Here is a 20,911-nt window from a genome sequence, read left to right as displayed (position 1 = left end):
CTCTGTGCTCACCAGCAAGGTGTGTCTGTGCCCATGCTCCGTGGTCACCAGCCAGGTTTGTCTGTGCCCATGCTGTGTGGTCACCAACCAGGTGTGCCTGTGCCCAGGCTCTAGGGTCACCCGCCAGGTGTGTCTGTGCACATGTACTATGGTCACCAGCCAGGTGTGCCTGTGCCCATGCTCTAGGGTCACCCGCCAGGTGTGTCTGTGCACATGCTCTGTCTTTACCAGCCAGGTGTCTGTGTACATGCTCTGTCTTTACCAACCAAGTTTGCCAGTGCACATGCTCTGTGGTCACCAACCAGTTTTGTCTGTGCACATGCTCTATGGTTACCAGCCAGGTGTGTCTGTGCACATGCTCTGTGGTGACCAGCCAGGTGTGTCTGTGCCCATGCACTGTGGTCACCAGCCTGGTGTGTCTGTGCCCATGCTCTGTGGTCACAAGCCAGGTGTGCCTGTGCCCATGCTCTGTGGTCTTCAGCCAGGTGTTCCTGTGCCCATGCTCTGTGGTAACCAGCTAGGTGTGCCTGTGTAAATGCTCTGTGATCGCCAGCCGGTGTGCCAGTGCACATGCACTGTGGTCACCAGTCACGTGTGCCTGTGAACAAGTACTGTGCTCTCCAGCCAGTTGTGTCTCTGCACATGCTCTGTGGTCACCAGCCAGGTGTGTCTAGGCCCATGCTCTGTGGTTACCAGCCAGGTGTGTCTGTGCCCATGCTCTGTGGTCACCAGCCAGGTGTGTCTGTGCACATGCTCTGTGGTCACCAGCCAGGTGTGTCAGTGCCCATGTACTGTGGTCACAGGCCAGGTGTGTCAGTACTCATGTACTGTGGTCACCAGCCAGGTGTGTCTGTGCAAATGCTCTGTGGTCACCAGCCTGGTGTGCCTGTGGCCATGCTCTGTGGTCACCAGCCAGGTGTGTCTGTGCCCATGCTCTGTGGTCACCATCCAGGTGTGTCAGTGCCCATGTACTGTGGTCACCAGCCAGCTCTGCCTGTGCCCATGCAGTGTGGTCACAAGCGAGGTGTGTCTGTGCCCATGCTCTGTGGTCACCATCCAGGTGTGTCTGTGCCCATGCTCTGTGGTTACCAGCCAGGTGTGCCTGTGCCCATGGTCTGTGGTATCCAGCCAGGTGTGCCTGTGTAAATGCTCTGTGATCAAGAGCCGCCTGTGCCAGTGCACATGCTCTGTGGTCACCAGTTACGTGTGCCTGTGAACAAGTACTGTGCTCATCAGCCAGGTGTGTCTCTGCACATGCACTGTGGTCACCAGCCACGTGTGTCTGTGCCCATGCTCTGTGGTCACCAGCCAGGTGTGCCTGTGCACATGCTCTGTGGTTACCAGCCAGGTGTGTCTAGGCCCATGCTCTGTGGTCACCAGCCAGGTCTGTCTGTGCCCATGCTCTGTGGTCACCAGCCAGGTGTGTCTGTGCACATGCTCTGTGGTCACCAGCCAGGTGTGTCAGTGCCCATGTACTGTGGTCACAGGCCAGGTGTTTCAGTACCCATGTACTGTGGTCACCAGCCAGGTGTCTCTGTACCCATGCTCTGTGGTCACCAGCCAGGTGTGTCTGTGTCCATGCTCTGTGGTCACCAACCAGGTGTGCCTGTGCCCATGCACTGTGGTCACCAGCAAGGTGTGTCAGTGCCCATGTACTGTGGTCACAGGCCAGGTGTGTCAGTACCCATGTACTGTGGTCACCAGCAAGGAGTGACTGTTCCCATGCTCTGGGGTCACCAGCCAGGTGTTCCTGTGCCCATGCTCTGTGGTCACCACCCAGCTGTGCCTGTGCACATGCTCTGTGGTCACCAGCCAGGTGTGTCTACGCCCATGCTCTGTGGTCATGAGCCAGGTGTATCTGTGCCCATGCTTTGTGGTCACAAGCCGGTTGTGCCTGTACACATGCACTGGGGTCACCATCCGGGTCTGTTTGTGCCCATGCACTGTGGTCACCAGCCAGGTGTGCCTGTTCCCATGCTCTGTGGTCACCAGCCAGTGGTGTCTGTGCACATGCTCTGTCTTTACCACCCAGGTGTTCCTGTGAACATGCTTTGTGGTCACCCTCCAGGTGTGTCTGTGCCCATGCTCTGTGGTCACCAGCCAGGTGTGCCTGTGCACATGCTCTGTGATCACCGGCCAGGTGTGTCTGTGATCATGGTCTGTGGTCACCAGCCAGGTGTGTCTGTGCACATGCACTGTGGTCACCACCGAGGTGTGTCTGGGCACATGTACTGTGGTCACCAGCCAGGTGTGTATGTGCCCATGCTCTGTGGTCACCAGCCAGGAGTGCCTGTGCCCATGCTCTGTGGTCACCAGGATGGTGTGCCTGTGCACATGCTCTGTGGTCACCCGCCAGGAGTGTCTGTGCACATCATCTGTGGACACAAGCCAGGTGTGTCTGTGCCCATGCTCTGTGGTCACCACCCAGCTGTGCCTGTGCACATGCTCTGTGGTCACCAGCCAGGTGTGTCTACGCCCATGCTCTGTGGTCATGAGCCAGGTGTATCTGTGCCCATGCTTTGTGGTCACAAGCCGGTTGTGCCTGTACACATACTCTGTGGTCACCAGCCAGGTGTGTTTGCGCTCATGCACTGTGGTCACCAGCCGGTTGTGCCTGTGCACATACTCTGTGGTCAAAAGCCAGATGTATCTGTGCCCATGCACTGTCATCAGCAGCCAGGTGTGTCTGTGCCCATGCTCTGTGGTCACCAGCCAGGTATGTGTGTGCACATGCACCGTGGATACCATCCAGGTGTGTCTGTGCCCATGCTCTGTGGTCTCCAGCCAGGTGTGCCTGTGCAAATGCTCTGTGGTCACCAGTCTGGTGTGTCTGTGGTCATGCACTCAAGTCAACAGGTGTGTCTGTGCCCATGCTCTGTGGTCACCAGCCAGGTCTGTCTGTGCCCATGCTCTATGGTCACCAGCCAGGTGTTTCTGTGTCCACAGGTGATCACCAGCCAGGTATTCAGTGCAAATGCACTGTGGTCACCAGCCAGGTGTGTCTGTGTCCATGCTCTGTGTTCACCAGCCAGGTATGTCGGTGCTCATTCACTCTGGTCACCTGCCAGGTGTGTCTGTTCCCATGCTCTGTGGTCACCAGCCAGGTGTGCCTGTGCACATGCTCCGAGGTCACCAGCCAGTTGTGTCAGTGCCCATGCACTGTGGTCACCAGCCAGTTGTGTTCGTTCACATGCTCTGTGGTCACAAGCCAGGTATGTCAGTGGACATGCACTGTTGTCAACAGCCAGGTGTGTCTGTGCCCATGCTCTCTGGTCACCAGCCAGGAGGGCCTGTGCACATGCACTGTGGTTACCAACCAGGTGTGCCTGTGACCATGCTATGTAGTCACCAGCCAGGTTTGCCTGAGCCCAAGCTCTGTGGTCACCAGCAGGTATGTCTGTGCCCATACTCTGTGGTCACGAGCCAGGTGTGTCTGTGTCCATGCTCTGTGGTCACCGGCCAAGTGTGTCAGTGCAAATGCACTGTGGTCACCAGCCAGGTGTGTGTTTGCACATGCTCTGTAGTCACAGAGCATGGAGACCTACACATCTGCCTGGTGACCACAGAGCATGGGCACAGACAAACCTGGCTGGTGACCACAGTACATGTGCACAGACACACCTGGCTGGTGACCACAGAGCATGGGCACAGGCACACCTGGCTGGTGACCACAGAGCATGGGCACAGACACACTTGGTTGGAGACCTCAGAGCATGGACACAGACACACCTGGTTGGTGACCACTGTACATGGGCACTGACAAACCTGGCTGGTGACCACAGATCATGAGCACAGACACACCTGGCTGGTTACCACAGAGCATGTGCACAGGCACACCTGGCTGGTGACCATAGAGCATGTGCACAGGCACCCATGGCTGGTGACCACAGAGCATGTGCACAGGCATAACTGTCTGTTGACCACAGAGAATGGGCACAGGCACACCAGGGTTTTGACCACAGTACATGGGCACTGACACACCTTGCTGGTGACCACAGAGCATGTGCACAGACACACCTGGCTGGTGAACACAGGGAATGCGCACAGACACACCTCGGGGGTGACCACAGAGCATGCGCACAAGCACACCAGGCTGGTGACCACAGTACATGGGCACTGACACACCTACCTGGTAACCACAGATCAGGGGCACAGACACACCTGGCAGGTGACCACAGAGCATGGGGACAGGCACACCTGGCTGGTGTCCACAGAGCATGGGCACAGATACACCTGGGTGGTGACCACAGAGCACGGGCACAGGCACACCTGGCTGGTGACCACAGTACATTGGCACTGACACACTTGGCTGATGACCACAGTGCATGTGCACAGACACACCTGACTGTTCACCACTGTACATGGGCACAGACACACCTGGAGTGTGAACACAGCGTATGTGTACGACACACTTGGCTGGTGACCACAGAGCATGTGCACAGGCACACCTGGCTGGTAAAGACAGAGCATGTGCACACACACAGCTGGCTGTGACGACAGAGCATGGGCACAGGCACACCTAGCTGGTGACCACAGTACTTGGGCACTGACACACCTGGCTGGTGACCACAGAGTTGGGCACACACACACGGCTGGTCACCACAGAGCATGGGCACAGACACACCTGGCTGGTGACCACAGAGCATGGGCACAGACCTACCTGGCTTGTGACCACAGTACTTGGGCACTGACACACCTGGCTGGTGACCACAGAGCATGGGAACAGACAAACCTCGCTGGTGACCAAAGAGCATGTGCACAGACCTACCTGGCTGGTGATGACAGTACTTGGGAACTGACAAACCTGGCTGGTGACCACAGAGCTTGGGCACAGATACATCTGGCTGGTGACCACAGAGCATTGTCACAGACACACATGGCTGGTGACCACAGAGCATGGAGACCTACACACCTGGCTGGTGACCACAGAGCATAGGCACAGACAAACCTGGCTGGTGACCACAGTACATGTGCACAGACACACCTGGCTGGTGACAACAGAGAATGCACACAGACACACCTGGCGGGTGACCACAGAGCATGGGCACAGGCACACCTGGCTGGTGACCACAGTACATGGGCACTGACACACCTGGCTGGTGATTACAGTGCATGGGCACAGACAAACCTGGATGGTGCCCACAGTACATGGGCACAGACACACCTGGAGGGTGAACACAGACCATGTGCACAGACACACATGGCTGGTGACCATAGAGCATGTGCACAGGCACACCTGGCTTGTAAAGACAGAGCATGTGCACAAACACAAGTGTCTGCTGACCACAGAGCATGGGCACATACAAACGTCAGCCTACAGTACATGGGCACTGACACACTTGGCTAGTGACCACAGAGCATGGGCAGAGACACACCTGGCTGGTGACCACAGTGCATTTGCATTGACACACATGGCTGGTGACCACAGAACATGGACACAGACCCACGTGGCTGGTGACCACAGAACATGGGCACAGACACACCTGGCTGGTAACCACAGAGAATGTGCACAGGCATAACTGTCTGTTGACCACAGAGAATGGGCACAGGCACACCTGGGTTGTGACCACAGTACATGGACACTGACACACCTGGCTGGTGACCACAGAGCATGGTCACAGACAGACCTGGCTGGTGACCGCAGTACATGTGCACAGACACACCTGGCTGGTGACCACAGAGCATGGGCACAGACACACATGGCTGGTGAGCACAGAGCATGGACACTGACACACCTGGCTGGTGACCACAGAGCATGGGCACAGACACACATGACTGGTGGCCACTGTACATGGGCACAGACACACCTGGAGGGTGAACACAGAACATGTGAACAGACACACCTGGCTGGTGACCATAGAGCATGTGCACAGGCACACCTGGCTGGTAAAGACAGAGCATGTGCACAGACACACCTGGCTGGTGACCACAGAGCATGGGCACAGACAAACCTGGCTGGTGACCACAGTGCATTTGCACTGACACACCTCGCTGGTGACCACAGAGCATGTACACAGACACACCTGGCTGGAGACCACAGAGCATGGGCACAGACACACCTGTCTGGTGACCACAGTGCATGGGCACAGGCTAACCTGGCTGGAGATCACAGAGCATGGTCACAGGCACACCTGGCTGGTAACCACAGTGCACGTGCAGAGGACCTCCTGGCTGGTGACTATAGAGCATCGGCACAGACACACCTGGCTGGTGACCACAGAGCATGGGCACAGACACACCTGTCTGGTGACCACAGTGCATTCTGTACAGGCTAACCTGGCTGGAGATCACAGAGCATGGTCACAGGCACACCTGGCTGGTAACCACAGTGCACGTGCAGAGGACCTCCTGGCTGGTGACCAGAGAGCATGGGCACAGACACACCTGGCTGGTGACCACAGAGCATGGTCACAGACAGACCTGGCTGGTGACCATAGAGCATGTGCACAGGCACACCTGGCTGGTGACGACAGAGCATGTGCACAGACACACCTGGCTGGTAACCACAGTGCACGTGCAGAGGACCTCCTGGCTGGTGACCAGAGAGCATGGGCACAGACACACCTGGGTGGTGACCACAGACCATGGTCACAGAGAGACCTTGCTGGTGACCGCAGTACATGTGCACAGACACACCTGGCTGGTGACGACAGAGCATGGGCACAGACACACCTGGCTGGTGACCAGAGTGCATGAGCACACACACACCTGGCTGGTGAGACAGAGCATGTGCACAGGCACACTTGGCTGTTGACCACAGAGCATGGGCACAGACACACCTGGCAGGTGATCAGAGTGCATGAGCACAGACACACCTGGCTGGTGACCACAGAGCATGTGCACAGTCACACCTGGTTGCTGACCACAGAGCATGGGCACAGACACACATGGCTGGTGACCACAGTTCTTGGGCACTGACACACGTGGCTGGTGACCACAGAGCTTGGGCACACACACACGGCTGGTGACCACAGAGCATGGGCACAGACACACATGGCTGGTGACCACAGAGCATGGGCACAGACACACCTGGAGGGTGAACACAGAACATGTGCACAGACACACCTGGCTGGTGACCACAGAGCATGGGCACAGACAAACCTGGCTGGTGACAATAGTACATGGGCATTGACACACTTGGCTGGTGACCACAGAGCATGGGCAGAGACACACCTGGCTAGTGACCACAGTGCATTTGCACTGACACACCTGGCTGGTGACCACAGAGCATGGACACAGACACACCTGGCTGGTGACCACAGAGCATAGGCACAGACACACCTGTCTGGTGACCACAGTGCATTCTGCACAGGCTAAGCTGGCTGGTAACCACAGTGCACGTGCAGAGGACCTCCTGGCTGGTGACCAGAGAGCATGGGCACAGACACACCTGCCTGGTGACCACAGAGCATGGTCACAGACAGACCTGGCTGGTGACGACAGTACATTTGCACAGACACACCTGGCTGGTGACGACAGAGCATGTGCACAGACCCACCTGGCTGGTGACCAGAGAGCATGGGCACAGACACACCTGGCTGGTGACCACAGAGCATGGTCACAGACAGAACTGGCTGGTGACCGCAGTACATGTGCACAGACACACCTGGCTGGTGACCACAGAGCATGGGCACAGACACACATGGCTTGGTAAAGACAGAGCATGTGCACAGACACACCTGGCTTGTGACCACAGAGCATGGGCACAGACACACATGCCTGGTGACCACTGTACATGGGCACAGACACACTTGGAGGGTGAACACAGAACATGTGCACAGAAACACCTGGCTGGTGACCATAGAGCATGTGCACAGGCTCACCTGGCTGGTAAAGACAGAGCATGTGCACAGACACACCTGGCTGGTGACCATAGAGCATGGTCACAGGCACACCTGGCTGGTAACCACAGTGCACGTGCAGAGGACCTCCTGGCTGGTGACCAGAGAGCATGGGCACAGACACACCTGGCTGGTGACCACAGAGCATGGTCACAGAGAGTCCTGGCTGGTGACCGCAGTACATGTGCACAGACACACCTGGCTGGTGACGACACAGCATGTGCACAGACACACCTGGCTGGTAACCACAGTGCACGTGCAGAGGACCTCATGGCTGGTGACCAGAGACCATGCGCACAGACACACCTGGGTGGTGACCACAGACCATGGTCACAGACAGACCTTGCTGGTGACCACAGTACATGTGCACAGTCACACCTGGCTGCTGACGACAGAGCATGGGCACACACACACCTGGCTGGTGACCACAGTACTTGGGCACTGACACACCTGGCTGGTGACCACAGAGCTTGGGCACACACACACGGCTGGTGACCACAGAGCATCGGCACAGACACACATGGCTGGTGACCACAGAGCATGGGCACAGACACACTTGGAGGGTGAACACAGTGCATTCTGCGCAGGCTAAGCTGGCTGGTGACCACAGAGCATGGTCACAGGCACACCTGGCTGGTAACCACAGTGCACGTGCAGAGGACCTCCTGGATGCTCACCAGAGAGCATGGGCACAGACACACCTGGCTGGTGACCACAGAGCATGGTCACAGGCACACCTGGCTGGTAACCACAGTGCACGTGCAGAGGACCTCCTGGCTGGTTACCAGAGAGCATGGGCACAGACACACCTGCCTGGTGACCACAGAGCATGGTCACAGACAGACCTGGCTGGTGACCACAGTACATGTGCACAGACACACCTGGCTGGTGACGACAGAGCATGTGCACAGACACACCTGGCTGGTGACCAGAGAGCATGGGCACAGACACACCTGGCTGGAGACCACAGAGCATGATCACAGACAGACCTGGCTGGTGACCGCAGTTCATGTGCACAGACACACCTGGCTGGTGACCACAGAGCATGGGCACAGACACACATGGCTTGGTAAAGACAGAGCATGTGCACAGACACACCTGGCTGGTGACCACTGTACATGGGAACAGACACACCTGGAGGGTGAACACAGAACATGTGCACAGACACACCTGGTTGGTGACCATAGAGCATGTGCACAGGCACACCTGGCTGGTAAAGACAGAGCATGTGCACAGACACACCTGGCTGGTGACCACAGAGCATGGGCAGAGACAAACCTGGCTGGTGACCACAGTACATGGGCACTGACACACCTGGCTGGTGACCACAGAGCATGGGCAGAGACATGTGGACATGAAGTGTGACATCTTGCTGAAGGTTTTCCGACATGCAGTACATTCAAATGGTTTCTCTCCATTTTTAATTCTCTGATGAAGACTAAGACCTTTCTTTCGCCTGAGGACTTTCCCGCATTCTTTATATCCATAGGGCTTCTTTCGCCTGAGGACTTTCCCCCATTAATTATATCCATAGGGCTTCATTACAGGATTTGATTTCTCAAACTCGGTATAATTAGCTGAGATTTTTGGCTAAAAGCTTTTCCACATTCGGTGCATGCAAATGGTTTCTCCCCTGAATGAGTCCTCCAGTGGACAATGAGGTGTGACTTCTTGCTGAAGGTTTTCCGACATGCAGTACATTCAAATGGTTTCTCTCCATTTTTAATTCTCTGATGAAGACTAAGACCTTTCTTTCGCCTGACGACTTTCCCGCATTCTTTATATCCATAGGGCTTTACTACAGGATTTGATTTCTCAAACTCGGTATAATTAGCTGAGTTTTTTGGCTAAAAGCTTTTCCACATTCGGTGCATGCAAATGGTTTCTCCCCTGAATGAGTCCTCCAGTGGACAATGAGGTGTGACTTCTTGCTGAAGGTTTTCCGACATGCAGTACATTCAAATGGTTTCTCTCCATTTTTAATTCTCTGATGAAGACTAAGAACTTTCTTTCGCCTGAGGACTTTCCCACATTCTTTATATCCATAGGGCTTCTTTCGCCTGAGGACTTTCCCGCATTCTTTATATCCATAGGGCTTCTCCCCTGTATGAGTCCTCCAGTGGACAATGAGCTGTGACGTCTTGCTGAAGGTTTTCCGACACGCAGTACATTCAAATGGTTTCTCTCCATTTTTGAAGACTAAGACCTTTCTTTCGCCTGAGGACTTTACCGCATTCTTTATATCCAAAGGGCTTCTTTCGCCTGAGGACTTTCCCGCATCCTTTATATCCATAGGGCTTCACTACAGGATTTGATTTCTCAAACTCGGTATGGAAGAATAATTTTGCACACCCATTATCGTGTTTCTTTTCCACAGCACTTTCCAAATGTTTCAAGTTCATGAGGTCTTTGTATTGGAATACCAAGGCTTGTACTCAGATGAAGAGTGTTTCCAAATTCATTACATTCGTGGCCATTCTTGGTAGTCATTATTTTCTTGTCAGGGAATCCAACTTGCATCAAGAGACATTGATCTTGGTCATCCTGATGCTGGCTCTCAATCTTTTCACCAACTTGGCAGACTTCTGGAAAGCTCCAAATTGGAATTCTGTCTTCTGCTGGGCATAGCTCTTCCACCTCCAACTTGAGGATGAGGTCTGGTTTACAAACCTGTTGCCCCAGGGAGACCAGGTTGCTGTAGGTCTCTAGCATCACATCTCGGTATAAGGTCCTCTGCAGAGAGTTCAGGCACTGCCACTCCTCCTGGGTGAAATCCACAGCCACATCCTCAAATGTCACTAGTCCCTGGGGTTTGGCCATTTCCTGCTGTTCTTGGGAAAAGGCAGAGATATGTGAAAATTGAGCTCACTGTCTTTCTCGTCAACTGATTTTCTGCTTGCTGTTGAAGAGACCGTTACAAGAACTGGCCCCGACAAGCACTTCCGCTTGGCTGGTGACCACAGAGCATGTGCACTGACACACCTGGATGGTGACCACAGAGCATGTCCACAGGCACACCTGGCTGGTGAACACAGAGCATGGGCACAGGCACACCTGGCTGCTGACCACAGAGCATGGTCACAGACAGACCTGGCTGATGACCGCAGTACATGTGCACAGACACACCTGGCTGGTGACCACAGAGCATGGGCACAGACACACATGGCTGGTGACCACAGAGCATGGACACTGACACACCTGGCTGGTGACCACAGAGCATGGGCACAGACACACATGACTGGTGACCACTGTACATGGGCACAGACACACCTGGAGGGTGAACACAGAACATGTGCACAGACACACCTGGCTGGTGACCATAGAGCATGTGCACAGGCACACCTGGCTGGTAAAGACAGAGCATGTGCACAGACACACCTGGCTGGTGACCACAGAGCATGGGCACAGACAAACCTGGCTGGTGACGACAGTACATGGGCACTGACACACCTGGCTGGTGACCACAGAGCACGGGCAGAGACACACCTGGCTAATGACCACAGTGCATTTGCACTGACACACCTGGCTGGTGACCACAGAGCATGGACACAGACACACCTGGCTGGTGACCACAGAGCATGGGCAGAGACACACCTGTCTGCTGACCACAGTGCATGGGCACAGGCTAACCTGGCCGGTGACCATAGAGCATGGTCACAGGCACACCTGGCTGGTAACCACAGTGCACGTACAGAGGACCTCCTGGCTGGTGACCAGAGAGCATGGGCACAGACACACCTGGCTGGTGACCATAGAGCATGGTCACAGACAGTCTTGGCTGGTGACCACAGTACATGTGCACAGACACACCTGGCTGGTGACGACACAGCATGTGCACAGACACACCTGGCTGGTAACCACAGTGCACGTGCAGAGGACCTCATGGCTGGTGACCAGAGACCATGAGCACAGACACACCTGGGTGGTGACCACAGACCATGGTCACAGACAGACCTTGCTGGTGACCGCAGTACATGTGCACAGGCACACCTGGCTGGTGACGACAGAGCATGGGTACAGACACACCTGGCAGGTGATCAGAGTGCATGGGCACAGACACACCTGGCTGGTGACCACAGAGCATGTGCACAGTCACACCTGGCTGCTGACCACAGAGCATGGGCACAGACACACATGGCTGGTGACCACAGTACTTGGGCAATGACACACCTGGCTGGTGACCACAGAGCTTGGGCACACACACACGGCTGGTGACCACAGAGCATCGGCACAGACACACCTGGCTGGTGACCACAGAGCATGGGCACAGACACACCTGTCTGGTGACCACAGTGCATTCTGTACAGGCTAAGCTGGCTGGTGACCACAGAGCATTGTCACAGGCACACCTGCCTGGTAACCACAGTGCACGTGCAGAGGACCTCCTGGCTGGTGACCAGAGAGCATGGGCACAGACACACCTGGCTGGTGACCACAGAGCATGGTCACAGGCACACCTGGCTGGTAACCACAGTGCACGTGCAGAGGACCTCCTGGCTGGTGACCAGAGAGCATGGGCACAGACACACCTGCCTGGTGACCACAGAGCATGGTCACAGACAGAACTGGCTAGTGTCCACAGTACATGTGCACAGACACACCTGGCTGGTAACGACAGAGCATGTGCACAGACACACCTGGCTGGTGACCAGAGAGCATGGGCACAGACACACCTGGGTGGTGACCACAGAGCATGGTCACAGACAGACCTGGCTGGTGACCGCAGTACATGTGCACAGACACACCTGGCTGGTGACGACACAGCATGTGCACAGACACACCTGGCTGGTAACCACAGCGCACGTGCAGAGGACCTCATGGCTGGTGACCAGAGACCATGCGCACAGACACACCTGGGTGGTGACCACAGACCATGGTCACAGACAGACCTTGCTGGTGACCGCAGTACATGTGCACAGGCACACCTGGCTGGTGACCACAGAGCATGGGCACTGACACACCTGGCTGGTGACCACAGAGCATGGGCAGAGACAAACCTGGCTGGTGACCACAGTACATGGGCACTGACACACCTGGCTGGTGACCACAGAGCATGGGCAGAGACATGTGGACATGAAGTGTGACATCTTGCTGAAGGTTTTCCGACATGCAGTACATTCAAATGGTTTCTCTCCATTTTTAATTCTCTGATGAAGACTAAGACCTTTCTTTCGCCTGAGGACTTTCCCGCATTCTTTATATCCATAGGGCTTCTTTCGCCTGAGGACTTTCCCCCATTAATTATATCCATAGGGCTTCATTACAGGATTTGATTTCTCAAACTCGGTATAATTAGCTGAGATTTTTGGCTAAAAGCTTTTCCACATTCGGTGCATGCAAATGGTTTCTCCCCTGAATGAGTCCTCCAGTGGACAATGAGGTGTGACTTCTTGCTGAAGGTTTTCCGACATGCAGTACATTCAAATGGTTTCTCTCCATTTTTAATTCTCTGATGAAGACTAAGACCTTTCTTTCGCCTGACGACTTTCCCGCATTCTTTATATCCATAGGGCTTTACTACAGGATTTGATTTCTCAAACTCGGTATAATTAGCTGAGTTTTTTGGCTAAAAGCTTTTCCACATTCGGTGCATGCAAATGGTTTCTCCCCTGAATGAGTCCTCCAGTGGACAATGAGGTGTGACTTCTTGCTGAAGGTTTTCCGACATGCAGTACATTCAAATGGTTTCTCTCCATTTTTAATTGACTAAGAACTTTCTTTCGCCTGAGGACTTTCCCACATTCTTTATATCCATAGGGCTTCTTTCGCCTGAGGACTTTCCCGCATTCTTTATATCCATAGGGCTTCTCCCCTGTATGAGTCCTCCAGTGGACAATGAGCTGTGACGTCTTGCTGAAGGTTTTCCGACACGCAGTACATTCAAATGGTTTCTCTCCATTTTTGAAGACTAAGACCTTTCTTTCGCCTGAGGACTTTACCGCATTCTTTATATCCAAAGGGCTTCTTTCGCCTGAGGACTTTCCCGCATCCTTTATATCCATAGGGCTTCACTACAGGATTTGATTTCTCAAACTCGGTATGGAAGAATAATTTTGCACACCCATTATCGTGTTTCTTTTCCACAGCACTTTCCAAATGTTTCAAGTTCATGAGGTCTTTGTATTGGAATACCAAGGCTTGTACTCAGATGAAGAGTGTTTCCAAATTCATTACATTCGTGGCCATTCTTGGTAGTCATTATTTTCTTGTCAGGGAATCCAACTTGCATCAAGAGACATTGATCTTGGTCATCCTGATGCTGGCTCTCAATCTTTTCACCAACTTGGCAGACTTCTGGAAAGCTCCAAATTGGAATTCTGTCTTCTGCTGGGCATAGCTCTTCCACCTCCAACTTGAGGATGAGGTCTGGTTTACAAACCTGTTGCCCCAGGGAGACCAGGTTGCTGTAGGTCTCTAGCATCACATCTCGGTATAAGGTCCTCTGCAGAGAGTTCAGGCACTGCCACTCCTCCTGGGTGAAATCCACAGCCACATCCTCAAATGTCACTAGTCCCTGGGGTTTGGCCATTTCCTGCTGTTCTTGGGAAAAGGCAGAGATATGTGAAAATTGAGCTCACTGTCTTTCTCGTCAACTGATTTTCTGCTTGCTGTTGAAGAGACCGTTACAAGAACTGGCCCCGACAAGCACTTCCGCTTGGCTGGTGACCACAGAGCATGTGCACTGACACACCTGGATGGTGACCACAGAGCATGTCCACAGGCACACCTGGCTGGTGAACACAGAGCATGGGCACAGGCACACCTGGCTGCTGACCACAGAGCATGGTCACAGACAGACCTGGCTGATGACCGCAGTACATGTGCACAGACACACCTGGCTGGTGACCACAGAGCATGGGCACAGACACACATGGCTGGTGACCACAGAGCATGGACACTGACACACCTGGCTGGTGACCACAGAGCATGGGCACAGACACACATGACTGGTGACCACTGTACATGGGCACAGACACACCTGGAGGGTGAACACAGAACATGTGCACAGACACACCTGGCTGGTGACCATAGAGCATGTGCACAGGCACACCTGGCTGGTAAAGACAGAGCATGTGCACAGACACACCTGGCTGGTGACCACAGAGCATGGGCACAGACAAACCTGGCTGGTGACGACAGTACATGGGCACTGACACACCTGGCTGGTGACCACAGAGCACGGGCAGAGACACACCTGGCTAATGACCACAGTGCATTTGCACTGACACACCTGGCTGGTGACCACAGAGCATGGACACAGACACACCTGGCTGGTGACCACAGAGCATGGGCAGAGACACACCTGTCTGCTGACCACAGTGCATGGGCACAGGCTAACCTGGCCGGTGACCATAGAGCATGGTCACAGGCACACCTGGCTGGTAACCACAGTGCACGTACAGAGGACCTCCTGGCTGGTGACCAGAGAGCATGGGCACAGACACACCTGGCTGGTGACCATAGAGCATGGTCACAGACAGTCTTGGCTGGTGACCACAGTACATGTGCACAGACACACCTGGCTGGTGACGACACAGCATGTGCACAGACACACCTGGCTGGTAACCACAGTGCACGTGCAGAGGACCTCATGGCTGGTGACCAGAGACCATGAGCACAGACACACCTGGGTGGTGACCACAGACCATGGTCACAGACAGACCTTGCTGGTGACCGCAGTACATGTGCACAGGCACACCTGGCTGGTGACGACAGAGCATGGGTACAGACACACCTGGCAGGTGATCAGAGTGCATGGGCACAGACACACCTGGCTGGTGACCACAGAGCATGTGCACAGTCACACCTGGCTGCTGACCACAGAGCATGGGCACAGACACACATGGCTGGTGACCACAGTACTTGGGCAATGACACACCTGGCTGGTGACCACAGAGCTTGGGCACACACACACGGCTGGTGACCACAGAGCATCGGCACAGACACACCTGGCTGGTGACCACAGAGCATGGGCACAGACACACCTGTCTGGTGACCACAGTGCATTCTGTACAGGCTAAGCTGGCTGGTGACCACAGAGCATTGTCACAGGCACACCTGCCTGGTAACCACAGTGCACGTGCAGAGGACCTCCTGGCTGGTGACCAGAGAGCATGGGCACAGACACACCTGGCTGGTGACCACAGAGCATGGTCACAGGCACACCTGGCTGGTAACCACAGTGCACGTGCAGAGGACCTCCTGGCTGGTGACCAGAGAGCATGGGCACAGACACACCTGCCTGGTGACCACAGAGCATGGTCACAGACAGAACTGGCTAGTGTCCACAGTACATGTGCACAGACACACCTGGCTGGTAACGACAGAGCATGTGCACAGACACACCTGGCTGGTGACCAGAGAGCATGGGCACAGACACACCTGGGTGGTGACCACAGAGCATGGTCACAGACAGACCTGGCTGGTGACCGCAGTACATGTGCACAGACACACCTGGCTGGTGACGACACAGCATGTGCACAGACACACCTGGCTGGTAACCACAGCGCACGTGCAGAGGACCTCATGGCTGGTGACCAGAGACCATGCGCACAGACACACCTGGGTGGTGACCACAGACCATGGTCACAGACAGACCTTGCTGGTGACCGCAGTACATGTGCACAGGCACACCTGGCTGGTGACCACAGAGCATGGGCACTGACACACCTGGCTGGTGACCACAGAGCATGGGCAGAGACATGTGGACATGAGGTGTGACTTCTTGCTGAAGGTTTTCCGACATGCAGTACATTCAAATGGTTTCTCTCCATTTTTAATTCTCTGATGAAGACTAAGACCTTTCTTTCGCCTGAGGACTTTCCCGCATTCTTTATATCCATAGGGCTTCTTTCGCCTGAGGACTTTCCCGCATTCTTTATATCCATAGGGCTTCACTACAGGATTTGATTTCTCAAACTCGGTATGGAAGAATAATTTTGCACACCCATTATCTTGTTTCTTTTCCACAGCACTTCTAAATGCACTTCTAAATAAGTCTACATTATCTACCATATCATTTCCAAAAGTTTACACCCATTATCTTGTTTCTTTTCCACAGCACTTCTAAATGCACTTCTAAATAAGTCTACATTATCTACCATATCATTTCCAAAAGTTTCAAGTTTATGAGGTTTTCCGACATGCAGTTCCGACATGCAGTACATTCAAATGGTTTCTCTCCATTTTTAATTCTCTGATGAAGACTAAGACCTTTCTTTCGCCTGAGGACTTTCCCGCATTCTTTATATCCATAGGGCTTCTTTTGCCTGAGGACTTTCCCGCATTCTTTATATCCATAGGGCTTCACTACAGGATTTGATTTCTCAAACTCGGTATAATTAGCTGAGATTTTTGGCTAAAAGCTTTTCCACATTCGGTGCATGCAAATGGTTTCTCCCCTGAATGAGTCCTCCAGTGGACAATGAGGTGTGACTTCTTGCTGAAGGTTTTCCGACATGCAGTACATTCAAATGGTTTCTCTCCATTTTTAATTCTCTGATGAAGACTAAGACCTTTCTTTCGCCTGAGGACTTTCGGTATAATTCTCTCCATTTTTAATTCTCTGATGAAGACTAAGACCTTTCTTTCGCCTGAGGACTTTCCCGCATTCTTTATATCCATAGGGCTTCACTACAGGATTTGATTTCTCAAACTCGGTATAATTAGCTGAGATTTTTGGCTAAAAGCTTTTCCACATTCGGTGCATGCAAATGGTTTCTCCCCTGTATGAGTCCTCCAGTGGACAATGAGGTGTGACTGGACAATGAGGTGTGACTTCTTGCTGAAGGTTTTCTGACATGCAGTACATTCAAATGGTTTCTCTCCACTTTTAATTCTCTGATGAAGACTAAGACCTTTCTTTCGCCTGAGGACTTTCCCGCATTCTTTATATCCATAGGGCTTCTTTCGCCTGAGGACTTTCCCGCATTCTTTATATCCATAGGGCTTCACTACAGGATTTGATTTCTCAAACTCGGTATGGAAGAATAATTTTGCACACCCATTATCGTGTTTCACTTCTAAATAAGTCTACATTATCTACCATATCATTTCCAAATGTTTCAAGTTTATGAGGTCTTTGTATTGGAATAACAAGGCTTGTACTCAGATGAAGAGTGTTTCCAAATTCATTACCTTCGTTATTTTCCAACTTGCATCAAGAGACATTGATCTTGGTCATCTTGATGCTGGCTCTCAATCTTTTCACCAACTTGGCAGACTTCTGGAAAGCTCCAAATTGGAATTCTGTCTTCTGCTGGGCATAGCTCTTCCACCTCCATCTTGAGGATGAGGTCTGCTTTGCAAACCTGTTGCCCCACGGAGACCAGGTTGCTGTAGGTCTCTAGCATCACATCTCGGTATAAGGTCCTCTGCAGAGAGTTCAGGTACTGCCACTCTTCCTGGGTGAAATCCACAGCCACATCCTCAAATGTCACTAGTCCCTGGGGTTTGGCCATTTCCTGCTGTTCTTAGAAAAAGGCAGAGATATGTGAAAATTGAGCTCACTGTCTTTCTCGTCAACTGATTTTCTGCTTGCTGTTGAAGACACCGTTACAAGAACTGGCCCCGACAAGCACTTCCGCTTGGCTGGTGACCACAGAGCATGTGCAGTGACACACCTGGATGGTGAACACAGAGCATGGGCAGAGACACACCTGGCTGGTGACCACAGAGCATGTGCACAGGCACACATGGCTTGGTAAAGACAGAGCATGTGCACAGACACACCTGGCTGGTGACCACAGAGCATGGGCACAGGCACACCTCGCTGGTGACCACAGAGCATGGACACAGACACACCTGGCTCGTGACCACAGAGCATGGGCACAGACACAACTGGCTGGTGACCAGAGAGCATGGGCACAGGCACACCTGGCTGGTGACCACAGTACTAGGGCACTGACACACCTCGCTGGTGACCACAGACCATGGGAACAGACACACATGACTGGTGACGACAGAGCATGGGCACAGACACACCTGGCTGGTGACCACAGGACATATGCACAGTCACACCTGGCTGGTGACAGCATGTGCACAGACACACCTGGCTGGTGACCACAGAGCATGGGCACATGCACACCTGGCTGGTGACCACAGGCACAGACACACCTGGCTGGTGACGACAGAGCATGGGCACAGACACACCTGGCTGGTGACCAGAGTGCATGAGCACAGACACACCTGGCTGGTGACCACAGAGCATGTGCACAGGCACACCTGGCTGGTGACCACAGAGCATTGGCACAGACACACCTGGCAGGAGATCAGAGTGCATGGGCACAGACACACCTGGCTGGTGACCACAGAGCATGTGCACAGTCACACCTGGCTGCTGACCACAGAGCATGGGCACAGACACACATGGCTGGTGACCACAGTACTTGGGCACTGACACACCTGGCTGGTGACCACAGAGCTTGGGCACACACACACGGCTGGTGACCACAGAGCATGGGCACAGACACACCTGGCTGGTGACCACAGAGCATGGGCACAGACACACCTGGCTAGTGACCATAGAGCATGTGCACAGGCACACCTGGCTGGTAAAGACAGAGCATGAGCACAGACACACCTGGCTAGTGACCACAGTGCATTTGCACTGACACACCTGGCTGGTGACCACAGAGCATGGACACAGACACACCTGGCTGGTGACCACAGAGCATGGGCACAGACACACCCGTCTGGTGACCACAGTGCATGGGCACAGGCTAACCTGGCTGGTGACCACAGAGCATGGTCACAGGCACACCTGGCTGGTAACCACAGTGCACGTGCAGAGGACCTCCTGGCTGGTGACCAGAGAGCATGGGCACAGACACACCTGGCTGGTGACCACAGAGCATGGTCAGAGGCCACCTGGCTGGTAACCACAGTGCACGTGCAGAGGACCTCCTGGCTGGTGACCAGAGACCATGGGCACAGACACACCTGGCTGGTGACCACAGAGCATGGTCACAGACAGACCTGGCTGGTGACCACAGTGCACCTGGCTGGTGACCACAGTGCATGTGCACAGACACACCTGGCTGGTGACCACAGAGCATGGGCACAGACACACCTGGCTGGTGATCACAGAGCATGGACACAGACAGACCTGGCTGGTGACCGCAGTACATGTGCACAGACACACCTGGCTGGTGACGACACAGCATGTGCACTGACACACCTGGCTGGTGACCACAGAGCATGGGCACAGACACACCTGGCTGGTGACCACAGTACATATGCACAGACACACCTGGCTGGTGACAGCATGTGCACAGACACACCTGGGTGGTGACCAAAGAGCATGGGCACATGCACACCTGGCTGGTGACCACAGTACTTGGGCACTGACACACCTGGCTGGTGACAACAGATCATGGGCACAGGCACACATGGCTGGTGACCACAGAGCATGGGCACAGACAAACCTGGATGGTGACCACAGTACATGTGCACAGACACACCTGGCTGGTGACGACAGAGCATGGGCACAGACACACCTGGCTGGTGACCACAGACCATGGGCACAGACACAAATGGCTGGTGATCACAGAGCATGCGCACAGACAGACCTGGCTGGTGACCGCAGTACATGTGCACAGACACACCTGGCTGGTGACGACAGAACATGGGCACAGACACACCTGGCTGGTGACCAGAGTGCATGAGCACAGACACACCTGGCTGGTGACCACGGAGCATGGGCACAGAAAAACCTGGCAGGTAACCAGAGTGCATGAGCACAGACAAACCTGGCCGGTGACGACCTAGCATGTGCACAGGCACACCTGCCTGGGAAAGAGAGAGCATGTGCACAGACACACCTGGCTGGTGACCACAGAGCATGGGCACAGGCACACCTGGCTGGTGACCACAGAGCATGGGCACAGACACACCTGGCTGGAGACCTCAAAGCATGGACACAGACACACCTGGTTGGTGACCACTGTACATGGGCACTGACAAACCTGGCTGGTGACCACAGAGCATGAGCACAGACACACCTGGCTGGTAAACACAGAGCATGTGCACAGGCACACCTGGCTGGTGACCATAGAGCATGTGCACAGGCA

General features: G+C 54.1%; 1 protein-coding gene across 1 annotated transcript; it reads right to left on the bottom strand.

Moving 5' to 3' along the window:
• Window positions 1-10,511: 10,511 nt before the first annotated feature.
• LOC124104019 (zinc finger protein 182-like) lies at window positions 10,512-14,487 on the bottom strand (the record flags this gene model as incomplete). Its single annotated transcript, XM_046460701.2, is given in 6 exon segments — window positions 10,512-10,672; window positions 13,131-13,307; window positions 13,382-13,491; window positions 13,611-13,749; window positions 13,784-13,932; window positions 13,934-14,487. Coding segments are annotated over 6 exon segments (1,173 nt in total), but the record flags the coding sequence as incomplete, so codon positions are not given.
• Between the last annotated feature and the right edge of the window lie 6,424 nt (window positions 14,488-20,911).

This window comes from Marmota monax, unplaced genomic scaffold (genome assembly GCF_021218885.2).
Source record: "Marmota monax isolate L192 unplaced genomic scaffold, Marmota_monax_Labrador192_F-V1.1 WCK01_AAM20220418_F8-fsc01554, whole genome shotgun sequence".
Taxonomy (NCBI): Eukaryota; Metazoa; Chordata; class Mammalia; order Rodentia; family Sciuridae; genus Marmota; species Marmota monax.
Note: the sequence above shows the minus strand (reverse complement) of the source record. Positions and strands in the feature narration are given on the sequence as shown.